Source organism: Bufo gargarizans, chromosome 5, assembly GCF_014858855.1.
Source record: "Bufo gargarizans isolate SCDJY-AF-19 chromosome 5, ASM1485885v1, whole genome shotgun sequence".
Taxonomy (NCBI): Eukaryota; Metazoa; Chordata; class Amphibia; order Anura; family Bufonidae; genus Bufo; species Bufo gargarizans.
Window position 1 is genome coordinate 136,992,179 of NC_058084.1, and position 22,943 is coordinate 137,015,121.

General features: G+C 44.3%; 1 protein-coding gene across 1 annotated transcript in view; it reads right to left on the reverse strand.

Moving 5' to 3' along the window:
* COLEC12 (collectin subfamily member 12) overlaps positions 1–22,943 on the reverse strand; it is a 134,179-nt gene that overhangs the window by 37,497 nt on the left and 73,739 nt on the right. The window contains exon 3 of the mRNA XM_044294813.1: positions 538–660. Coding sequence (XP_044150748.1) covers positions 538–660 — 123 coding nt within the window. The remainder of the gene's footprint in view (positions 1–537; positions 661–22,943) is intronic.

Consider the following 22,943-nt stretch of genomic DNA (forward strand, 5'->3'; position numbering starts at 1 on the left):
ATCCCATCTTCACAGCAACTGCAAAGAGACGGGGAGCTGCATTCGGAGGCGGACTGGGAACTTAAAGTGTTCCTGGGAAAAAAAACTAAAAGTAGCCCGATGTTGTAGATGGGTCATCACAAGAAAGCAGGGCCAGCAATAATGTAGTGCAGCACAAAATACCACCCCACCACAGTATTCAACTGTATCACCGTCCTAAGGACAACGATACAGTTGAATACAGGGGGGCACTTACCTTCATCAGCCTGAGGTGAAAGCACTGATGCTCCTAGCATTATGTAATGCTGAGAGCATCAGATCGCTAAGTACCCTGCCAGTGGAGGGCTTGGTTGGCCCCCTGGGCATCAGCCCGCTAAAAAATTTCCCTCTAGGGTCTATGGCCAGTCCGCCCCGGCTGCATTACTATAATGATAATGCGCCAAAAAGACTAGCAATGGCCGAATGTGCATTCACACAATGTAATACCTCACATTGCTATATTCTCGACCTTATGTGCTGTTAATACCTTAAATAGAACTATCCAATACTTGCACATACCTTTGTAGCCCAATATGGACACTGTGATAGTGAGTAAGGCACAAAGAATATACAGCAGGATGATTGAAAATTTCAATGCCCAGTTATTTTTGCACTTCGTACATTGGGTTCCTTCTTGTATGCCTGTTGAAAAAGAAGATTATGCATAAGCTTTAACATAGGAAAATGATGTCTAAAACACCTTAAAGGGATTTTTTGATCATAGACACCGATAATAGGCATGATGTGTGATGGGTGAGGATCCCAACTTGGAGACCCCACTTCTTGGGAGAACATGGGTCTCCTGACAATCGTGATCTCAAAAGTATCATGTATGTCAACTCATAACATATCTTTGTTTTTCATCTGTATGTTGATGACTAGGGTTATAATCTCTGCTGTGTCATGTCTTAGGTCGATTGTCCCCAAGCAGTAGCTTGCGACCCCCCCCCCCCCTCCCCCGGCTGTGTGGCTTACTATATTTTTTGAGTCTTAGAAAAGGTATATTCTGTATTTTTTGTGAAACAAATGAGAGAAAACTAGTTAATGAGATCATAGTAATGTGAGGAACAGCAAAGATGACTTATGGTGGATGCCAATCTTGTGGGAGTCCTTGGCTTGTTCTCAAGGCTGTGAAAGATAACATGGCTCTGCAGGGGTGTGGATGCTGATGGTTATGGTCCCTCAGCATAGGATAGTTCCGAATTAATAATACAGAGGACTGGGCCAAGTTTACAGAAAATACAGCAAATTATTACTTTCATTATGTTTATAATGGATACAATATAAATATCATAAAATAACACACATGAGTCGGGTAAGGTAACATAAATGAATTTCTACATTGAATCTGTAAGTCATTCTTCAGATGTCTGCATTATTTGCTGATATCACACATACACAACAGATGGAAGACTATGCTACTAACAAAACCAAAAAAACAACTAATTATAATAATTAGTGGCTGCTCCATAAAGTACCAGTGTTTAGAAAATGGTGAAATAGTTTATGAATTAGTCATTATCTGCTTTTGTTAACACAAAGAGCTAGAGGATCTTGGAGGAATATGCTAGTTAACAAAATGCTTACGGCCAGGGTCTTTGTGGCGGTTATTAGACCTTGATAGCGCAGGTTGGTGCCAGGAGCTATCCACACTGATTAGTGCTGATGTCTGCTGGTGCACAGCTCTCATAGGAAAATGCTGCCAGACCCTGTGAGAGTTATTAGGGCACGGCCACACACAGTTTTTGGAGGGGGGTTTTGAAGCAGATTTGCCTGCAAGATTTTCAGCCAAAGACAGAAGTGGATCCACCAGGAAAGAGAAGTGTAAATACTTCCTATATATTTCCGATTTTTTTTTTTTCTGGCAAAAAAAATCCTGCAAGCAGATCTGCCTCAAAACCTCCTCCAAAAACTCTGTGTCCTTCCCCTTTTGAGACAACTTAGAATTACAAGATCATTTCTTGGTCTCAAACGATACCACTAGCTACCTTTACGTCCACATAACCAGACTCCTACCCGAGATCCAGTTTACATTACCTATTAACAGTTGTATATTAGTTTGAATGGATAAAAGGAAAATTGTTCTAACTCCATATACAGAGACACCTCTTTGAGAAGACCACCTCTTTATTCAGACCAGATTCACTGTGCCACATTTTCAGTTCTATCATACACTATGCACAATAGCCATCTTTTTATGCAAGGATCACCCCTCTAGAACACCATTTTCAGTGGTAAAAAAAACACTGCTCTGGATGATGATATATATGTTTTTCTTCTCCTCGTGGGAGATCACGGCAAACATCAGATTTGTAATATATCATTTCACACGCACATGTAATCATGTAAATTTAAATTAAGGGGGAGATTTAATCAAACTGGTTTAAAGTAGAACTGGCTTAGTTGCCCATAGCCACCAATCCGATTCCACCTTTCATTTTTCACAACTCCATTGGAAAATGAAAGGTGGAACCTGATTGATTGTTATGGGCAACTAAGCCAGTTCTACTTTACGCCAGTTTGATAAATGACCCCCTGAGTTTTTTTTTATCATTTTTTCATCAAACACTTTGGCATAGGATGACTAATGTTTATACAATACCTAATATGCCTAGACAATAAAATGTTCTCCATCTTTGAATGCATGATCACTTTATCACAAACCCCTACATAAAAGCATTTTTCTGTTTTTAGCTTTTTTGAATGGGTTTTCCAGGAGTACAATGTCGATGGATAGGTCATCAATACTTGATCAGTGGGGGGTTGGACCTCCAGTACCACCACTGATTAGCTGTTTGAAGAAGACACTCTGCTCCGGTGGGCACTACGTCCTCCTCACAGCATACCAAACACAGCACCATACATTATATATGCGCCCCTTCACAGCAGTTATGCCCACATCTGTGCCCCCTACACAGCAGTTATGCCCAGATATGAGCCCCTTCACACTAGCTATGCCCAGATATGTGCCCCTTCACAGTAGCTATGCCAGATATGTTCCACCTTCACAGCAGCTATGTCCAGATATGTGACCCCTTCACAGTAGTTATGTCCAAAAATGCGCTCCCTTCACAATAGTTATGCCCACATCTGTGCCCCCTACACAGCAGTTATGCCCAGATATGAGCCCCTTCACACTAGCTATGCCCAGATATGTGCCCCTTCACAGTAGCTATGCCAGATATGTGCCCCCTCAGTGGTGTAGCTAGAAATGACTAGGCCCCACAGCAAATTTTTGAATGGGGCCCCCCTCCTCCAGTAATTTTTTCATAATCCCTTCCTTTCATGCCACCCCCATTCCTGTGGCGAGTAAAGATCGCTCTCTCAGACCAGGCCCGGCAGCTGTTCCATCTGTTTTCTACACTGTCTATACTGTCACTGTATATAATTTCCTTGTGTAATACTGTTGGGAGGGCCCTGACAAAGTATTTTAGTCCTCCTCCTCCTGGATGGGCCCCTTCTGGGTCAGGGGCCCAAAGCAGCCGCTACCCCTGCTTCCCCTATAGTTACGCCCCGTGCCCCCTTCACAGTAGCTATGTCCAGATATGTGCCCCCTTCACAGTAGTTATGTCCAGATATGTGTCCCCTTCACAATAGTTATGTCCAGATATGTTCCCCTCACAGTAGATATGTCCAGATATGTGCCCCCTTCACAATAGTTATGTCCAGATATGGTCCCCTCACAGTAGATATGTCCAGATATGTGCCCCTCACAGTAGTTATGCCTAGATATGTGCCCCTTCACAATAGTTATGTCCAGATATGTGCCCCTTCACAATAGTTATGTCCAGATATGTTCCCCTCACAGTAGTTATGTCCAGATATGTGCCCCTTCACAGTAGTTATGTCCAGATATTAGCCCCCTTCACAGTAGTTATGCCCAGATATGTGCCCCTTCACACTAGGCATTCCCAGATATGTCCCCCCTTCACAGTAGTTATGCCCAGATATGTGCCCCCTTCACAGTAGCTATTCACAGATATGTGCCCCTTCACAGTAGTTATGCTCAGATATGTGTCCCCTTCACAGAGATATGTGCCCCCTTCACAGTAGTTATGCCCAGATATGTTCCCCCTTCCCAATAGTTATGTCCAGATATGTGCCCCTCACAGTAGTTATGTCCAGATATGTGCCCCTCACAGAAGTTATGTCCAGATATGTGCCGCCTTCACAGTAGTTATGTCCAGATATGTGCCCCCATCACAGTAGCTATGCCCAGATATTGTCTCCCCTTCACAGTAGCAGTGTGACGTCTGACACTAAATTGTGCTGCTGCTGTAGAGCCAGGGTCATATTTAGATTTGATGCTGCCCTAGGCACTTTAGTGCTGGCTTCCTCCCCCTACTGAAGTCCATATTTTTTAGATAGCTGATGGTAAACTGCTCCCTAGGCCTTCAGCTATCCCTGAGGACTTCCTCATATGCTCAATTAAAGGGCTGACCTGTTCCATGTGCGATTGGCATCTGTGTTGGTCCCATGTTCATATGTGTCTGCATTGCTGGGAAAAATGATGTTTTATTATAGGCAAACAGGGGCATTACCATTTTACCTAGAGGCTCCACGCTCTCTGTAACTGCTACGTCGTTTGCACTTTGACATGGCCAGTTGTGATGACATTCTCACTGCCAGGCCCTCTTAAAGTAGACAGGGAGCGGCAGTTACAAAGAAACCGGAGCCTCTAGGTGTAATGACAACGCCCCTGTTGCTCCTAGAGGCTCATTTGCATAAATTAAAACATAATTTTCCTCAGCAATGCGGGCACATATGAGCATGGGACCAACACAGATGCCTTCAGCTGCCAAGCGCACACGTAACAGGTCAGACAGTTTCATAGGTGACATCAACAGGAACACTGCTAGGTCTGTAAACAAAACAGCGCAGGCCAAGGGAAAGCATCGGAGTATGAAATGTCAGAGGAGCTGACAGATGCCCTTTAAAGCAGTTGTCCGGGTTAAGAGCTGAACCCAGACATATCCCCTTCACCCCCCACTCAGCTCCTCTGACATTTCATACTCCGATGCTTTCCCTTGGCCTGCACTGTTTTGTTTACAGACCTAGCAGTGTTCCCGTTGATGTCACCGGCACTGATGGGTGGCTTTACAGGTTAGGGCAGTGATAAAGCCTGTCTATTAGTGCCGGTGACGTCACTGGGCTCACTGCTAGGCGGAAGCCCCCCCATAGTACCCCTACAGTGTCCTCAGTACTAATAAGGCAGTCCTAATAGAAATAAGGCCAATCTATAAGGCACTCCTATGGAGCCCTTAGTAGTAATGCTCGCCACCACTTCCCACAGTTTTTATAATGTTCCCTGCAGTGCCCCCTATAATTATACTGTCCCCTTCAGTACCCCCTGAAGTTATAATCTTCTCTGTAGTGTCCCCATAAATTAAAACACCAGTCCTCTCCCTCCAATCTTTCTTACATTCTTCTATCACATACAGTCCCATGTAAATAACTTAAATTCCCTTCTTCAGCCTCTCCAACACATAGTCCCATGTAAATAACATCACTCCTTACCCTCCGGTCCTCTATAATATCCAGCCCCATGTAAATAACACCAGTCATCTACCCCCAATCTTCTATAACATACAGTCCCATGTAAATAACATATGTCTTTCTTACAGTCTTTTATAACATACAGTCCCATGTAACTAACACCCCTCCCCTCACTTCAGCCCCAGTTAAATAACATACTTCCCTCCCTCAGCAGGGAGGAGGTGTAATAGGGGAGAACCACATCTCTCAGCATTTCTCTGGCACTTACATTCATTCGATAGCAACAGTTCTCCACTGCTGAGCGCCGCCTTTTTCTGCACTAGTCACATGACGGTGACCTCATCATAGGTCCTACCACCACTTCCAGTGTTGAAAAGATCATAGGACTATGATGTCATCACAGGTCCTTCAGCTATGGAGTATAGACAGAACAGGCAGCAAATTCACAGTGAGTCTAAATCAGGCCCCCCCACAAACACCGCTCCACCCCAAGGTGACCAGGTTACCCTGGCAGAGGAAGGGAGGGAGAAAAATAATAAAATAACTAAAAAAAACCACCTCAGCTGGCACTGGGAAGGGCCCTTCTCTATCTGGGCCCCTGCGCAGCTGAACCAGCTGCACAGGTGATATGTCAACTGGAGAGCGTGGCCTTGGAAGAGGCTGGGGCAGTCATTGGAACGCCGCGGCCTCTTCAAACAGCCGATTAGCGGGGGGTGCTGAGATTCGGATCTGAGGACAGGGCACCAATACTTTACTTCAGGAAAACCTCTTTAAATTAAACGTCATATACTATGTAACATAAGCAATTCCAATGTGTGAAATGTATTTAACATTTTACTTCTATACAGTACATTTGTGCTTAGTTTAGTGAGTGCCATCATTTTACAGGTCAGGTAGAATATTGTTCATTACAAAAATACAATCAATTCAATTCCTCTGTAGATGGGCACTGTGGCACGCACATGTCTACAACTTTTATTAACTATTGTAACTACTCTGGAGCGGAGATTCATGAGGCCCACTTAAAAGGATTGTCCCACAAAAAAATTCAACATTTTTCAAACCAAAATCTGGATCTGAATATTTTTGTAATTCCATGGAATAAAAAATCTGTCTGTATAGCGCCACCTGCTGTTTGCTCTTTTTCTTATTTCTCTGTCCTGCTCACTGAGATGGAAGCACATGCTCAGTTCTATATTTCAACTGCCACTTGCTGTAAAAGAAAGGAGATGCCCCCTGAGTGCACATCCCCTAAGCTAAAATAAAAAAAAATCAAGCAGAGCAATGAACGGGGAGATCTCTGGACCCATGTGAGGTACACGGCTGGTTCTAGCTTTGTTAGAAAGAGATTGTCATGTATTATTTGATGTCTGATTAATCATGGGATAACTTCTTTAAGTATAAGAACGTCGTTCTTCTTTGTAGGCAAAAGCTTGTACAGAAGATCTAAAATGTTACATTACAATCCACACTGTAATTACCACTCAAGGATACCTACCTACCCTGCTTTCTGCTGTTTATCAGTTTACTGTCAACTCAGTAGTGCAGGCCTATCCCTGACTATGAGACCCATAGTTATGCCACTAGACTGTGTGCTTGGACTGTATATGGTTGCAGAAATCTTTCATAACTTCTTGACTGTTCTGCAGCTTTTTTGTAATCAGAAAAAAACAGGTAACAGGTAGCACGGTGGTTTGATAGCTTCTTAATGAGATCTTACTCAATTTAACCCAAGCATTACATTTACTTAAAAGATATGTTGAATAGAGAAAGTCATATGTCAGTAAGTTCTTCTGAGGCCAACACAGAGAGATATACAGACGTGGACAAAATTGTTGGTACCCTTTGGTCAATGAAAGAAAAAGTCACAATGGTCACAGAAATAACTTTAATCTGACAAAAGTAATAATAAATTAAAATTCTATAAATGTTAACCAATGAAAGTCAGACATTGTTTTTCAACCATGCTTCAACAGAATTATGTAAAAAAATAAACTCATGAAACAGGCATGGACAAAAATGATGGTACCCCTAACTTAATATTTTGTTGCGCAACCTTTTGAGGCAATCACTGCAATCAAACGCTTCCTGTAACTGTCAATGAGACATCTGCACCTCTCAGCAGGTATTTTGGCCCACTCCTCATGAGCAAACTGCTCCAGTTGTGTCCGGTTTGAAGGGTGCCTTTTCCAGACTGCATGTTTCAGCTCCTTCCAAAGATGCTCAATAGGATTGAGGTCAGGGCTCATAGAAGGCCACTTTAGAATAGTCCAATTTTTTCCTCTTAGCCATTCTTGGGTGTTTTTAGCGGTGTGTTTTGGGTCATTGTCCTGTTGCAAGACCCATGACCTGCGACTGAGACCAAGCTTTCTGACACTGGCTAGTACATTTCTCTCTAGAATTCCTTGATAGTCTTGAGATTTCATTGTACCCTGCACAGATTCAAGACACCCTGTGCCAGACGCAGCAAAGCAGCCCCAGAACATAACAGAGCCTCCTCCATGTTTCACAGTAGGGACAGTGTTCTTTTCTTGATATGCTTCATTTTTTCGTCTGTGAACATACAGCTGATGTGCCTTGGCAAAAACTTCGATTTTTGTCTCATCTGTCCACAGGACATTCTCCCAGAAGCTTTGTGGCTTGTCAACATGTAGTTTGGCATATTCCAGTCTTGCTTTTTTATGATTCGTTTTCAACAATGGTGTCCTCCTTGGTCGTCTCCCATGTAGTCCACTTTGGCTCAAACAACGACGGATGGTGCGATCTGACACTGATGTTCCTTGAGCATGAAGTTCACCTTGAATCTCTTTAGAAGTCTTTCTAGGCTCTTTTGTTACCATTCGGATTATCCGTCTCTTAGATTTGTCATCAATTTTCCTCCTGCGGCCACGTCCAGGGAGGTTGGCTACAGTCCCATGGATCTTAAACTTATGAATAATATGTGCAACTGTACTCACAGGAACATCTAGTTGCTTGGAGATGGTCTTATAGCCTTTACCTTTAACATGCTTGTCTATAATTTTCTTTCTGATCTCTTGAGACAGCTCTTTCCTTTGCTTCCTCTGGTCCATGTCGAGTGTGGTACACACCATATCACCAAACAACACAGTGATTACCTGGAGCCATATATATAGGCCCAATGGCTGATTACAAGGTTGTAGACACCTGTGATGCTAATTAGTGGACACACCTTGAATTAACATGTCCCTTCGGTCACATTATGTTCTGTGTTTTCTAGGGGTACCATCATTTTTGTCCATGCCTGTTTCATGAGTTTATTTTTTTACATAATTCTGTTGAAGCATGGTTGAAAAACAATGTCTGACTTTCATTGGTTAACATTTATAGAATTTTAATTTATTATTACTTTTGTCAGATTAAAGTTATTTCTGTGACCATTGTGACTTTTTCTTTCATTGACCAAAGGGTACCAACAATTTTGTCCACGTCTGTAACTACCTTGTGCAGGGTCAGTTTGGTATTACTTTCAATCAACATTAGGCTGTTCAAGTTTATATTGCTGCACTAAATACATGATTAAGTTTTGCTATCAGAGCCAATTGGCCTACTGTACTGTATTAGTAATATCCGCCACATCTGCTTCCCTCCTGAGCATTGCCCTTGACCCTCTATTGTCTATATGCTTCTATTACACTAAAGGTGCATTCGGATGCACCAATAATCATCCAGATAATTGGGAACGACAGTTCCCAATGTGGCGCCGGACATACATCTAATGCTTGCTATGTGCATAAGGTACAGAGGGGTAAGGTATCTTACGTTTTGTAGATTTCTGCTGTGTACAAATCAGCAGTTTCCTGGAAATATTAAGGATAAAGGGTGCAAACATCAACATTTCCTTCAACATTATACATTATATTAGTCATATAGTACAAAAATATTTATAGTTAAAAGCCTAAAAAATAAGATTCAATCATTAGTTTTTTTGGGAGAAAAAAAATTCTTTCTCACTTTTCTTGCACAAAACTTTAATTATAACATCTGCTTTTCATCATGAATTTCATCATATACTCTGACTCATTAAAACAACTAAAAGCACATGTTTAGATCCTGTGTTGGAATTCATCCTATACAATTTACAAGACTATGGTGACCTTCTGCACGTTAAATGTGTAAGAAGCATGCCAACCTCAGAAGTTAACTTGGCTGCTAGGGCTGATAGTTCACAAAACATAGCTTACTTGGGGACAAGGCTGTGACATTCCCGTCAATCCTCGTAGAATTTTCTATCTACTGGAATTTTACAGTTAGGGTCAAGTCATTACACAGTCGCATTCCTCCCAGTCCTCTTCTAGATAGCATAAAAACAACACTTATCATATACAGTAAGGTATTGACTCTCAGGTGAAGCACTGATATATCTCCAGGGCCGTGTTTAGTATTGATAGGACCCTAGGCAAGAATTTACTTGGGCCCCCTGGATCCCACCTTTCCACACCGTAGCATGCATGGCGCTGAGGCGTGAAACGGCCGTCGCCACGATCCTTGTTGCCTGCTCTATGCCAAGTCCGCTCCATGTCTGGAATAATGATGTCTGAATAAAGAATCTACATTTTTGGCGAGTGCCGTCCACATTTGTTTTCTTCTTCATGACATAAGTTGTGATTTGGAGGCAGAGCACCATCTGTAGTGAGGAAAACCCGGCATCTTGGGAGAAAGTTTTGGGCAGTATCACCCTGTTGTGCTCTTTAGAAAATTTGGCTTTCTTAATTCAGACATTAGTGCCGGCCGCACCACAGATCCTCCAATCATCGCCCCCTTCCCATCGAGGTGAAGGCGGTGTGTGCATACATTGACAAAAAAAAAAGCCTACTTAACTACCGCTAACTACTTCTTCCGCTCCGTACTTGTGGGCTGCCCAGGCGTGAGTTCGTTGCGCAATCCCGTCGGCATGTGCTCCCACGAGCCCCACCGCGGGAGTTCACAGGTCTCGCCACGAACTCATGCCTGGGCATCCCGCAAGTACTGAGCGTAAGAAGTAGTTAGCGGTAGTTAAGTAGGTTTGCTGACATTGAGCACAGCGCAGCCGCACTTAACGTATAGGGAGGGCCCACTGCCGCACTTAAAAAAAGCACTTGCGGGGCAGCTGCCTTGGGCCCCCCCAGGAGCAACTGGGCCCGGGGCAGCTACCCCTTTTGCCCCACGTTGAAGACGGCCCTGTATATCTCACACTAGATATTGACAACATGATAATTTCTAATGCTCTAATCTTTTACATGCCACATTTCCATGTTATACTTGGCAGTGTTCTTAGAAACTGTTATAATGCAAAAACATTGTATTGTAGGCTTTTCTATAATATTAATAATGTTCCATACATAGGCATAGCTATAGGGTGCAGAGGTAGCAGATGCAACCAGGCCCTGACTCTTGACCAAAGTCCCCTATGCCACATAAGAAAGAAACAATATTACAAAAGGAACATGATAAGTAAGGGACCTGTGTTCCTGCTGTTCAAGCGCTATCACTCCAGTCCTCCACATCGGGCTGTGTTTACTTGGCTGCAGCAGTGACAAAGTTATATACCCAATGTGACCACCGCAGCAAATCACTATCATCAGTCGTATATCGCATAGAACTGCTGAGACCAGCTGAGAAAACCCGTGTAACTATTTTTTATTTTATTACTATCCATGCCAGTGTAAAGAGGGTTTCTGGGGAGAATATTTATTTTAAAAAAAGAACCAAAAATTGTCAAAAAAGACCAAATCCCATGGATTTAGTGTAATACACATTCTGTGTGAAACAGATGAAGTTTCGCATTAGCAGGTAACTCCCATGAGCATTTCAAATGAGTATGTCATGTACGATGGCCATGGGAAATGGATTTGATTCCATATAACTTTTTTAAGGGGTTCTTTTAAATATTAGATGAGGTTTATACAGACATAGCAGTGCTAGCGATCATTGTTTTCGCATAGCGTTACTAACCAAACGCGACTTCTGCTCTTTCACTCGGAACGAAACAACAATTGTAATAGCAATACACAACACGGCCAGTAGATGGCAATTTTAACCTAAAATTATGTACAGTAATGAATGAGTAGTATATCACACCTGTGACTTACCCATCTGAAGCTACTGTACACCTCATTTTATGTGATAATGTATATGCCGCTTGGCGGCTGCAGCTACACAGCATGCTTTGCTATCATGCCAGATTGACAGCGGGCAAGCGGGCACCATGGCATTACCTTGGGGGGGTCTTTGGATGGGAGGAATGAGTGGGCACCGGGGTGTTACCTGAGGGTGGATGAACAACCAGCGGGCACTGTGGCATTACATGCAGAGGGGGTAAGAGGATATTAAGGGGGCACCATGGGGGAGGAACAAGTGATGAGCGTGCATACTGTGGCTGCCGCTATGCAGTTAACCCCTCTTCTCCTGCAGGTTTGTCCCGGATAAGGACTTTTCGGACTGGGATCGGAAGCAGCGCAGGGACAGCCCGGTGCAGTTTGGGGAGGATCCCTTCGGTAGAAGCGCAGGAAGGAGTGAGGGCTGACTCTGCAAGGACTGTAGCCCCTGCACGCAGGGCCGTGTACATACAAGCTGGGGACCAGAAGAAGGGGCTGCCCCTGGAGCGACAACGCTGACTATAGGGTTTATCGGTGGCTGTAAGCTAATCCAAGCTAAAAAGCTGGCAATAAAGAAGTATTGTAGGATACGGCCCACAAGCTCACTGGGTATCTATGCTCTGCACCTTTTCGTTGGCAGGAAAATCTGCCATTGGATAAGGGGAAAACAGATTCACAGTTGTGGAAGAAAGAGACGCTAAAAAGCACAAACTTTATTTACAGCAAGTAAAAGGTTCTTTTGAACCAAACCAAGAGGGGGGATAAGGCTACATTTGGTGCATTTATTATTGCCAAAACACACAGAGGACTTCCAACATATAGGTCATATGTATATAAAGCACTAGTGAAATCCATTGTATATGGCAGAGCTACTGTTGAACTCGTATCCACCAAATGTACCAGGAGAGACTATGCGGTCATTTGTATTCTGTCCAAAGTCACCTGTGAACGGTCACACATACTCATTAGGATCGTATATAATGTAGATCAGAAGGGTGAGCAAAGGGTGATGGAGGTTGAACATTTAGTACATCAGGCATAGATTTCATACCACATAACCACTTGGTGATTTGTCTCCTTGACTTTATTCTCCATCATCATTTTTTTCTTTTCAACCGCCGTATTTACCACCAGCTCAGGTGGGGAGCCCATGTGCACCATCTTACGCCAATTTGTACCTGGGCTGGTGGGAGAAAGAGGTTGTCTTTGGGGAGGAACTTACAGAATGGTCACCCTACAACTCGATATGGCTAAGTTACATCGATGATGTCCTTATCTTTTGGAATGGTACTCAGGAGGATTTCAGTAATTTTGTCAGGGCCCTTAATATCAACAAATGTGGTCTATTTATCACATCTGAAAGTAATCTAGTACAGATTACCTTCCTTGACTTGACCATAATTAAGGACAGTGATGGCAAGATCCACACAAGTCTATTCCGTAAGGATACGGTGACCAATAGTTTTCTACACTGGGAGAGCTGCCACCCTTTCCCTCTCAAGAGAGGGATACCTAAGGGGCAGTATCTCCGGGTTTGCCGTAACTGTTCCTCTATCTCAAACTTTCAAATTAAAGCCAGAGATTTGGAGAATAGGTTCTTGAAACGGGGTTATCACCGAAAAATACTCACCTCGGCCTATCAGCATTCGCTGTCTTGCACACGCGAGTCTTTACTCAACCCCAGGAGAAGGTAAGTTGATGAGGAGCAAATTCGCATTACAGCGACTTTTAATGCGGCAAATGAAGTGATGGGGACATTCTACGTTAACACCGGGGTATTCTCCGGATGGACACGGATGGGGGCCATCTAATTGGTGACACCCCAGAAATCACGTATCGCAGAGGGCACAACCTGAAGGATAGATTTGTTCATAGTTTCTTTCAGGTACCTTGCCAAAGCATGTGGTTAGAGAACTCTGCAATAGGGACGCTCCGTTGCGGCAACTGTGTCGCATGTGACTCCATTAGGTCGGGACGCACATTTACAAGCAAGACAACCTCCAAGTCCTGCTGCATTGGTACTTTCATTAATTGTAAATCCTCGGGTCTGGTCTACCTGGACACTTGTGTATGTGGATTGCAAAATGTTGGCAAGACCATCCACGAGTTGCGCCGTAGGATTGGAGAACACTAAATGATGTCCGAAAAAACACTGATTGCACGCCATATTAATATGCACCATTCGGGCAATGTACGTGCAATTCTGTTTCAGGGTATAGAGATTGTGAGACCTTCCCCAAGAGGAGGTAATTTAGATCAACGAGTCCTTCAAAAAGTCCTTCCCAATGGACTTGCCGATTGGGCACTGTTCGTCCTCAGGGACTCAATGATCACATTTCCTATGTCTGTTTTATTGAATAAATAGAATACAGAGACATGGGACACTTTTCCAATTGTAGCGTTTCATGGGGGTTATTCGTTTCTCTCATTCTGACACCGATCTATTGACAGGGTCAGGCTGGTGGGTACCTTTAGCGCCCAGTTTATGCCATTTTTGGGATATCCCGTGGCAATTGCTGATTTAGTATCCAGTTCCCTGGCTGGTATTTGAATATTCTTACTTTAAAGGATAATGGATAGTACGGGGGACTTTATCCACCTAATATTGCATACCACCTTATTTTTGGTCACAATGGGCCCCTGGTTACTACGGCATTACAAATTCACTTCAAGGTTAACTAATGTATGCTGTTTGCGTATCAATCTTATCATCTTGTCAGGTTGTGTCCCTTGCTTTTTCCTTGCTTTTTCTGCTGTTCCTAGTAATGATGATTACTTCAGTATTTTGGGGTTATCATTACCTGCCATAGAATATCCCTTTTTTTCTATTAATCACTTGTCAGGGGCAGGGGATGCATCGCGCGCGCGACCGTACGGTAATGGGGAGTGAACGAACAGCAACCCCGCCTCCCCATCACCTGATTGGCCGAGTGTCGCTTTGGCTCCTCCTAGGGGGCTGTCTTTCCTCCTCTTTATAAACCGGCGTTTTATGCGCCCGCTCCACAGCCACACTAGCGCTGGACACGGTGCCATACACCTTCAGTCTGGCAGCGTCTTCTCAGCTGTACTACCACATTGTTATGAATAGCTCCTGATAACTCACATCGAAGAAACGTGTCGAGCCAGACGCATATGTGGGTATGATAGCTAGCTGAAGAATCTGAGTAAGGCAGGGTGTTGTCTAACCTTATCATTAGGGTAACTTGTTTGTAGGCACCATGACCCTGGTGACCCAGACACCTGGATAGGGTTTACAGTTTTGGGGTTGGCATCGGAGGGCTGCTAATCAAACTAGCTTATGGGAGTGGGACCCCTGATGTACTAAATGTTCAACCTTCATAACCCTTTGCTTACCCTTCTGATCTACATTATATATGGTCACAATTACTATGTGTGACCGTTCACACGTGACTTTGGAGGGAAATCATATGACCGTATAGTCTCTCCTGGTACATTTGGGGGATACGAGTTCAACAGTAGCTCTGCCATATACACGGGATTTCACTAGTGCTTTATGTACATATGACCTATATGTTGGAAGTCCTCGGTGTGTTTTAGCAATAATAAATGCACTAGATGTAGTCTTGAATTTTTAAAGGGTACAATATCCCCACAGTTTTCTTGGTTTGGTTCAAAAGAACCTTTAAATTGCTATAAATAAAGTTTGTACTTTTAAGCGTCTCTTTCCTCCGCCACTAATTAATCACTGAGACGTATACCCATCTAGACCTTTTTGATCCGTGAAGACAGATTCACATTCTGAAGGAAACTTATTTAATCAAAATCCTAAAAAGGAAGTAAAATAAGTGTAAAAAGTCTGCAACCCCCGCCAAAAAAACCCCAAAAAAACAACTGGTGCAAATGTTACGTCCACAAACTTTAATGTATTTTATTGGGATTTTATATGATAGACCAAAGTAGCAAGTATGTGAAGTAAAAAGAAAATGATACATGGTTTTCAAAATTTTTTATAAATAAAAATCTGAAAAGTGTGGCATGCATTTGTATTTAGCCCCCTTTACTCTGATACCCCTAAATAAAGTCCAGTGTAGCCAATTGCCTTCAGAAGTCACCTTATTAGTAAATAGAGTCCACCTGTGTGTAATGTATTTTCAATATAACTACAGCTATTCTGTGAAGGCCTCAGAGGGTTGTTAGAGAACATTATTGATCAAACAAAACAAGTAACATGAAAACCAAGGAGCACACCAGACTGGTCAGGGATAAAGTTGTGGAGAAGTATAAAGCAGGGTTAGGTTATAAAAAAAATATCCCAAACTCTGAACATCTCACTGAGCACAATTCAATACATCATCCAAAAATAGAAGGGGTATGGCACAACTGCAAACCTACCAGGACATGGCCATCCACATAAATAGACAGCCCAGGCAAGGAGAGCACTAATTAGAGGAGCAGCCAAGAGGCCTACTCTGGCATACTCTGGAAGAGCTGCAGAGATCCACGGCTCAGGTGGGAGAATCTGTCCACAGGACAACTATTAGTCATGTACTCCACAAATCTGACCTTTATGGAAAAACTGCAAGAATAAAGCCATTTTTGAAAGCAAACCATAAGAAGTCCTGTTTGCAGTGTGTCACAAGCCATGTAGGGCACACAGCAAACACGTGGAAGATGGTGCTCTGGTCAGATAAGACCAAAGTTTAACTTTTTCGCTTAAATCAAAACACTATGTGCACATCACCCTGAACACAACATTCCCACCATAAAACATGGAGTTGGCAGCATCATGCTGTGGGGATGCTTTTCTTTTGCAGGGACAGTTAAGTTGGTCAGGGTTGATGATAAGATGCATGGAGCTAAATACAGAGCAATTCTGGAGCATGCAAAAGACTTGAGACTAGGGCAGAGGTTCCCCTTCCAGCTAAACAGGGACCCTTAACATGCAGCCAGAGCTACAGAGAAATGGTTTAGATCATAGGCGTGCGCACGGGGTGTGCCGGGTGTGCCTGGGCACACCCTAATCACACCCCTGTGCTCCGCCTCCTGCACTGCCACCTGCCGCTTTAGCCCCGGCTGCCAGCCCCTTCAATGACATACAACTGCTCGAGTCTCGACTGACGAGTATACCACTGCTCACTGCTCCTCGGCTCTGTCTCCCGGCGGCCGGCCACGTAACGTCACTCACTCCGACGTCACGCGCCTGCTCCGTCCGCTTCATTAATAAAGTGGGAGGAGCAGGCGCGTGCGGCGTGACGGAGTGAGTGATGTCATGTTACGCTGCGCCGGCCGGCCGGTTTGAATGTTTGAAGAGCCTGCATGCCCGCCCAGTGCCCATTGAATGGTGATTGTGCACTGTGAAAAAGAAAAACTGAATCCTAGCTGGAGTCCTGTCCCAGTAAGTTAGTAATTACTTAGATAGTAGTACGTACAACTTGGCACAAGTTTAATTACAACACTGTCAGGGACACTGTTATGGGGGGGGGGAGGATCTGTGGATGATGAGACATATATAGCACAAGATGCTGCTATATATGTGTCATCCACAGATCCCCATGGCCCCCCATAACAGTGTCATCCACAGATCCCCCCGCATCTGTGTCAGATTCCACACAGATGCCCCCATAACAGTGACATCCACAGATATCCCCTTAGACTGTTAAGGGGATATCTATGCATGACACTGTTATGGGGGCATCTGTGGAATATGACACTGTTATGGGGGATCTGTGGATGACACTGTTATGGGGGGGATCTGTAGATGATACTGTTATGGGGGGATCTGTGGATGACTCACTGTTAATAACAGTGCGTCATCCACAGATGCCCCCATAACAGTGTGTCATCCACAGGTCCCCCATAACAGTGTGTCATCCACAGGTCCCCCATAACAGTGCAAGGAGAGACAGAAAGGAGGGCAGAGAATCAGTTGAAGCAAGCAGACAACTGAATAGCTTCTGTTGTAAGTAAATTTTTTAATATAAATGTAGTTTAATGTTTTTGTCTTTTATTATATTCTGGCTTTTGCTTAAAGGGACAGTAAATTTTTTTTTAGTTGTTTTAGTTATGTATGATGCTTTTTGATAATAAGTAAATGTAGTGGTGCTATAATGTGGTCCCCAGGCCTCTCTGATGTCCTTCAGGCTGGGCTGGCGCTGTGGCAGCCTACGGTTGGTCAGGCAGCAGAAAGGCTCTGGGGATGTTATTGTGCTCTGGTACTTTCCCCTTCACAGCCACTGCTATCTCTCTCTCGTACAGTGCAGACTCTGCAAGAGGCATTCCGTTTGCTCTCCGTCCTCATAAAAGTCTATGGGAATCAAAACGGATCCATCTGGTTCCCGTTATGCAAGACGGAAAACAAAGTCCTGTCGACAGGACTTTGTTTTCCGTCTTGAATAATGGGACCCAGACGGATCCGTTATGCTTTCTCATAAACTTCTATTAGGACAGAGCAAAACGAAATGCCTCTTAAAGGTTTCCGTTTTGCATTGTTTGAAACGGAACCTATAACGGAATGGCATAACGCAGATGTGAACCGACCCTTAGGAATAGATTGTTTCTGAATACTCAAGCGTACCGAGGAAGAAAGTACAACTCTTGAAAGCTTGTCTTTTAAGTATTAGGTTAGTAGAATAAAAATTGACACAATGTTATGGAGGATCTGTGGATATAATATATATATATATACATACACATGCGCGCGGCGTGTGTGTTTGTGCTTTAGGGTGCACACCCTAATGCAATAGGCTGCGCACGCCTATGGTTTAGATCAAAGCTTAGTCATGTGTTAGAATGACCCAAAGTCCAGACCTAAATCACATTGAGAATCTGTGGCAAGACCTGAAAAATGCCATTCAAAGACACTCTCCATCAATTCTGACTAGGCTAGAGCTATTTTGCAATGAAGAATGGGCAAAAATTTCAGCCTCTAAATGTGCAAAGCTTGTAGAGACATACTCCAAAATATTTGCACCTGTAATTGCAACGAAATTCCCAATAAAATACTGTAAGAAACGTACCTGTCTGGGCTCCAGCCGTGCAATTCACAGGCTCGGCAAGCCCGCACCGGGAGAGATGTGCAACTGAGCCACGCAGTTTTTCCCTGCAGCAGGCATGTGCTGGGGGAGACTAGCGGTGGGCTGATTAGCTCAGCTGCTTTGTTACTGTGCGTAGTGTGCATGACTAATGGAGTGCCAAGTCAATGGAGTGCCAAGTCAATGGAGTGCCAAGTCAATGGACCTATCAGGTTTTGATCCAGGGAATCGGCACTCTATTTGAATCCCTTCCTGGCCATTCTCTGCACTTAAATAGTGTAGGGACCATTGACCATTAGAGGTCTAGCTATCTAGGACTCACTGTCCTTATCTGTCATTACCCACAGTCGTAACAAACACATTTAAGTATGTGGGTGTAACATGAAAAAATGGAAAATTGAAAATATTTATTCAAGGCATTGTATATAGCATAATGGTAACAAGCAGGTCTGTATTTATGCAGTATCTGATACTGTCCTATGCACGGTACATGCAGCCTAGTGGGATAAACCATATGACTGCTATCAGGAGAGGGAGTCCCGGCACTGAGCTCCTACTTCTGTTAACAACATAAAAACACAGCATTTGATGCAGCTGCCACTATGGAGAGCTTAGAGAAAATAGTTTACAGCTTCCATTGCAGTCACTGGTAACTGTATAAATTCTGATGTTCTCCGTAGCGGCGGCTTCAGACGCACAGTTTTATAATACACTGGGAATGCTTGACACATGCATACCAGGAAAAGGAGGGGGGCATACGCAATTTTGTTGTGGTACCCTCTGAGATCTGTGTGCTCCTCAGAAGTGGCTTGGATGGAAATGAGAAATATAAAGGAAGGACTTGTATTTCTCCTTCCTCCTGGATCCACTTCTGGCTTTCGGTAAAAAAGTGTAGCAAAAACGGCCATAAAAACCTACATGTGACACCATCCTCATACAGATCTATAGGTACTATATCCAAGAGCAGGCCCTGTGCAAATGGCTTTGTCATGTACCAATGGCTTTTTCTAAGCATATATAGTATGTGTAGCTAAGCACCCATTATTTAGAAAATTGGGTGGAAAGCATCAAGATTTGTAGCAGAACTTTTTGTGGCAGGAATCTGTTAATAGTGACAATAAACCACCTGGAAAACAAGAATTTGTTATAAATCTATAACATAATATGAACTTGTTTAAAGGGGTTATTCCATGACTAATGTAAAAAATTATACTCAGTCAGACATCATATAGTACATGACTATCTCTTTCTAACAAAGCTAGAATCAGCCCTGAACCTCAGATGGATCCAGAGATCTCTCCATTAATTGCTCTGCTATATTTATATCAAGCTGGCAGCTCAGGGGGCGTGTCTTTTCTGCTGCAGCTCAGGGGGCGTGTCTCTGCTTTCCCTATCACAGCTCAGCAGGCATTTGAAGGATGAAACTGAGCATGTGCGGCCATCTAAGTAAGCAGGTCAAAGAAATAAGAAAAAGAGCATACAGCAGGAGGCGCTATACAGATACATTTTGTTAGAATAACTCAATGGTTATGCAAAAATTTTTATAACTTGCAATTACAAAAGTATTTTAATCCAGGTGCTGGTTTGAAAACTGTAGAATATTTTCCATGGGACAAACTCTTTAATGTATCAGTCGGTAATATTTTATGTACAATCAAAGGAAAAATGTGGTGAAGATGATAAACTGCCTGTCCCAAAAAGTCGCCACCAAAAATAAAAGGTCACACACTCTAATATTTCGTTGGACCTCCTTAAGCTTTGATTACGGCACGCATTCGCTGTGGCATTGTTTCGATAAGCTTCTGCAATGTCACAAGATTTATTTCCATCCAGTGTTGCATTCATTTCTCACCAAGATCTTGCATTGATGATGGTAGAGTCTGACTGCTGCGCAAAGCCTTCTCCAGCACATCCCAAAGATTCTCAATGGGGTTAAGGTCTGTACTCTGTGGTGGCAAATCCATTTGATGTCTCATGCTCCCTGAACCACTATTTCACAATTTGAGCTAGATGAATCCTGGCATTGCCATCTTGGAATATGCCTGTGCCATCAGGGAAGAAAAAATCCATTGATGGAATAACCTGGTCATTCAGTATGTTCAGGTAGTCAGCTGACCTCATTCTTGGAGCACATACTGTTGCTGAACCTAGACCTGACCAACTGCAGCAACCCCAGATCATAGCACTGCCCCCACAGGCTTGTACTGTAGGCACTAGGCATGATGGGTGCATCCCTTCACCTGCCTCTCTTCTTACCCTGAAGCGCCCATCACTCTGGAACAGGGTAAATCTGGACTCATCAGACCACATGACCGTCTTTCATTGCTCCAGAGTCCAATCTTTATGCTCCCTAGCAAATTTAAGCCTTTTTTTTCCTGGTTTGCCTCACTGATTAGTGGGTTTCTTATGGCTACACAGCTGTTCAGTCCCAATCCCTTGAGTTCCCTTCGCATTGTGCGTGTGGAAATGCTCTTACTTTCACTGTTAAACATAGCCCTGAGTTCTACTGTTGTTTTTCTAAGATTTAATCACCAAACGTTTAAGTGATCGCCGATCACGATCCTTCAGGATTTTTTCCCCGCCACATTTCTTTCTCGAATACGATGGGTCCCCACTATCCTTCCAGTTTTCAATAATGCGTTGGACAGTTCTTAACCCAATTTTAGTAGTTTCTGCAATCTCCTTAGATGTTTTCTCTGCTTGATGCAGGCCAATGATTTGACCCTTCTCAAACAGACTAACATCTTTTCCATGACCACGAGATGTGTCTTTCAACATGGTGTCATGGAACCATGAACCAGACGTACAACAAGAGATAAGTGGAAATAAGAAGGCTTTATTGAAAATCAAGCTGTAAGGCAAAAGTCCAAACGGATGGCTAAACCGAAGCAGGGTCTTGCGAAGCCAGAGGTCAGGAACCAGAAGGGTGGTTAGACGAAGCCTGGATCAGGAACCAGCAGGGTAGTCAGACGAAGCCTGGATCAGGAACCAGCAGGGTAGTCTGACGAAGCCAGGATCAGGAACCAGAAGCAGCAGCAGTCTTAGAAGCATGTGAACACAGGAGGACCAAGCAAGGAACTGAAGCTACAGACCTCCTATATATATGAGCTAGGCATCCAGCTCCTCCCAGTGGGAAGGAGAAGCCGCAGGGTGGGAGGCTACAAGAAACCCAGAAACCAAGATGGCCGCCAGCACATGTCAAACGAAGGAGAACAGCAGAAGGTAAGACCATGACAGTACCTCCCCCTCAAGGGCCCCTCCTCCGCGGAGTAAAGAACGGTTTCTGAGGGAAGCGTGCGTGGAAGGCTCGGAGCAAGGCAGGAGCATGGACATCTGCGGAAGGAACCCAGGAACGCTCCTCTGGACCATAACCACGCCAATGGACCAAAAACTGCACCCGACCGCGGACCAGGCGTGAGTCCAGGATATTGCTCACCTCATACTCCTCACGATTGCCCACTTGGACCGGACGAGGCCGAGGAACCGAGGAAGTGAAACGATTACACACCAGTGGCTTCAACAGGGAGACATGAAACACGTTGGAGATCCGCATGCCAGGAGGAAGCGCAAGGGCATAGGCTACCGGGTTTACCCTGCGAAGCACTCGGAAGGGACCAACAAAGCGAGGCGCCAGCTTGGGAGTGGGCACTCGAAGGTTGAGGTTGCGGGTGGACAACCATACGCGGTCTCCGACCTGGTAGGAAGGAGCGGGCGCTCGTCTGCGATCAGCCTGGAGTCTCTGGCGCTGCGCAGAGACCTCAAGGGACCTCTGGATCTGTACCCAAGAAGCACGTAGGACGGAAAGGTGATCCTCCACAGCCGGAATATCCTGGGGAGAGAATACCTCCGGTAACACGGCAGGTTGGAACCCATAATTGGCCATGAAGGGAGACGTCCCAGAGGAAGAGTTCACCGCCGTGTTCCTGGCAAACTCAGCCCAAGGCAGAAGGTCAACCCAATTGTCTTGGTGATCGGAGACATAGCAACGAAGGAATTGCTCCAAGGCCTGATTGGATCGTTCTGCGGCCCCATTGGACTGAGGGTGGTAGGCCGAGGAGAAAGAGAGATGAATCCCCAACTGGGAGCAAAAGGCGCGCCAGAACCTGGACACAAACTGACTCCCCCGATCCGACACAATCTCCTTGGGCAAACCGTGCAACCGGAAGACCTCCCTGGCAAAAATCGAGGCCAACTCTTGTGCAGAGGGTAACTTCTTGAGAGGAACACAGTGGCACATTTTGGAAAACCGATCCACAATCATGAGAATGACCGTATGGCCTCGGGATGCAGGGAGGTCCACAATGAAATCCATCCCCAGGTGTGACCATGGACGCTCCCCGGT